The sequence below is a fragment of the Physeter macrocephalus genome, chromosome 11 (assembly GCF_002837175.3).
Source record: "Physeter macrocephalus isolate SW-GA chromosome 11, ASM283717v5, whole genome shotgun sequence".
Classification (NCBI taxonomy): domain Eukaryota; kingdom Metazoa; phylum Chordata; class Mammalia; order Artiodactyla; family Physeteridae; genus Physeter; species Physeter macrocephalus.
In genome coordinates, this window is record NC_041224.1 from 56,183,187 (window position 1) to 56,186,174 (window position 2,988).

At 45.9% G+C, this 2,988-nt stretch overlaps 1 protein-coding gene across 6 annotated transcripts in view; it reads left to right on the top strand.

The window, feature by feature from the left end:
* Positions 1–82: 82 nt before the first annotated feature.
* The window catches only part of APH1B (aph-1 homolog B, gamma-secretase subunit), a 213,777-nt gene continuing 210,871 nt past the window's right edge, over positions 83–2,988 (top strand). For all 6 annotated transcript variants that reach the window (XR_008618570.1, XM_028494911.2, XM_028494907.2 and 3 more), the window contains exons 1-2: positions 83–281; positions 1,650–1,820. Coding sequence is in view for 5 of the 6 variants with exons in the window: in XM_028494911.2 (XP_028350712.1) it covers positions 169–281; positions 1,650–1,820 (284 nt within the window). In the remaining variant the exon portion in view is untranslated. The remainder of the gene's footprint in view (positions 282–1,649; positions 1,821–2,988) is intronic.

Here is a 2,988-nt window from a genome sequence, read left to right on the forward strand (position 1 = left end):
GCCCCGCCCCGTCCCGACCCGCCCCTCCCCCGACCCCGACCCCGCCTCCTCCGCCGCGCCACGCCTCCAGCCCCTCGGCCTGCCCCGCCCTCGCCGCGCGCTCTTCTCTGTCGGCGAACTGCGCCTCCGCGTCTGCGCTAGGCCCCCGCGCCGGCTTCTGCGGTCGCCATGACGGCGGCCGTGTTCTTCGGCTGCGCCTTCGTTGCCTTCGGGCCTGCGCTCGCCCTCTACATCTTCACCATCGCCACCGAGCCGTTGCGCATCATCTTCCTCATCATCGGGTAAGGCGGTTGCGCCGGGAAACCCGGACCTGGGGCTCCCCTCCCCCGCCGGGGGTACCGGCGATCCCTGGCGTCCCCACCAAACGGCTCGTCCTCGTTGGGCTTTGGAGCGGAGAAGGGTTAGAAGGGGGGAGAGCGGAGACCCCACTCCCCTGGGACTCCTCGCCCTCCTCCGAGGGTCGGCGAGAAAAGAACAAGAGCCCCGCGACCCCAGAGGGCGAGCTCTAGGGAAGGAGTTCACAACGTGGGTCTCAGAAAACGCTGACGCTTGGCTCCCGAGTTTTTGCCTAGGGTCCGTGGGTGGGCGTTAGTGAGTCATACATTAAAACTATTTAAAAATTTGTGGATAACTTCAAATATCCATCTTTTATTTTTTTGGAGGGGGAGGTCCCTAGTTTCCCTCAGATTCTGACAGGCATCTGTAATCCCAAACGAGTTAAGAGCCCTTAAGCACCTGGGGATCAGGTGCTTTAAAACGTACCGATGCCCAACACCTACCCCTCCCTGAATCAACTCAATAGGAATGTCTAGGGGGTGGAATTCGGACTTTTTTAAAGCGTCCCAGGTGATTCAGGTGTGCGGCCAAAGGGTAGAAACCTGTGAAAACTCCGCAGCACCTGTAGTACGTCTCCTTGCAGGAGCTTGGTCAATACCGAACTCTGGTGGCGAATGTGATCATAATCCCAGTTTTCACCTGTCTGGCAGCTCTTACTGGAGCTCCTCTACGACCCTCTCCACCACTGAGTCTCACTTGGCACTAGGAAAAACAGCCAGGCGAGGCCAGTGAATCCCACCTTTTCTGAGCTTTCTCACCTCTCACAACTGTATTGAAAATGCTGCATCACACGTGTCATTTAAAAAACAATAGAGATTTGGGCAAGAGGTCTGTAAAACTTGTTATAATCATTAAAATCCACAGGAATGTTGTAAAAACCAGGCCTGGAAGACTGATGTAGATCAGAGCACAGGCTTTCAACTTCTGAATTTTAAACCAATCACTCTGTTAATAGAGATGTAGACATTTTCCTGGAAAAGACATTTGCACATCAATGGGCAAAGCTTTAATTAGGAAGCTTAGCAAATAACCAAGTTTCCAGACAGTCCTTGGCAATTAGTCTGCATATGTACTTACAAATAGCAGGGTCACTGAAAAAAGTGATTTTTAAGAAAAATCTCAAATTCTTCTTGGCCTGCATGTTTATTTCACCAGGGAAACTGAACCATTGATTAGGACCAGTTGGTTAAGAGCATCACTTCATGAACACTTTTTTTGTCAGGAAATCTCTTCCTTCTCAAGCAGGGTTTTTTCTGCTTTTAAATCATTATTAGTCCTGTTCACTTGTAACTCCCTCCCCCCTCAATTTTCAGAGCTTTCTTCTGGCTGGTGTCTCTGCTACTTTCTTCCTTCATTTGGTTCATGGCAGCAACCCTTACTGATAACAAAGGTGAACCAAGACAGAGAGATCTGCTGATCTTTGGAGTGTTAATCTCAGTCCTTATCCAAGAAATGTTCCGGTTTGCATATTATAAACTTTTAAAGTAAGTTAAATGTTTTACCGTTTTTCCCAGTTTTATTTGAATTATGATTTAGTAGTTTGAAACATTAATGTATTGTTGTATTTGAAGGTCCGTGTCTTCCTACATAGTTCCAAGCCAAGGGATTGTATATTTCCAGCCTGAAAATATTGAGTATTTTAACTTGTCGACATTCATTCCTTCCTTCACTCATTCAAAAAATGTCTTGAGAATTTGCTCAATGCCGTGCATACCCTAGGTACTGGGGATACATCATGATTAAAAGACAGTCTCATGGTGGGACTTCTTATAGTGGGAAGAGATAGACAACAAACGTATAAACAAGAAAAGCCATTGTATATTAAAAGATAGTAAGTGCCATGGAGAAAAATAAGCTAGAGAAATAGTCATTGAAACAAGAAGAACAAAAACTGTTCCAGATCAGAATTTATACGCACTTCTCTTTGACACTACCTAAAACAGATAATTCTTATGGTAATTATGCCTGCCATTATTTTGACTGTATTAGGGAGGAACAGGGGTTCATTTTGTGATATGTCGTTTGATTTCATGTCCAGAATAGAAAAATACATTAAAAAAAAATCCGTGGGCATGAATTCCCTTTTTAGGCCAGAAAGTAGGTCGTCTGTAGGATCCATGAGGATCTCACATGAAACCACTGTTTTGAAACACAGCTTGAACTTGGAACCATATTTTCTTTCAGGTAGTCATGAGGTTGGCTTTGATTATGTAGTAAGGCTTAGTTAGTAGAGTGATAAATGTGCTATGTCTTCTCATCTCTGCAAATGAGATAATTAAAGCACTTTATGAATTTCATGGATACAACTAAGACAGAACCTCAATAACATCTCTTATAATAGGCTTCTGATAATTTGTTCTTGCCAATATGCCAGGCCTTCTGTATTTTTTACTTGTTGCTTTTAATAACAGATATTGAAATTTAATAACAAAGCAATTTAAATCACAAGTGGAAAACCAGGAAGCCATTGCTTAGAAGCAAAAGTCATATCTGAGAAAAAGTTTAAAAACGAAATTTCCGGGCTTCCCTGGTGGTGCAGTGGTTGGGAGTCTGCCTGCCGATGCAGGGGACACGGGTTCGTGCCCCGGTCCGGGAAGATCCCACATGCCGCGGAGCGGCTGAGCCCGTGAGGCATGGCCGCTGAGCCTGCGC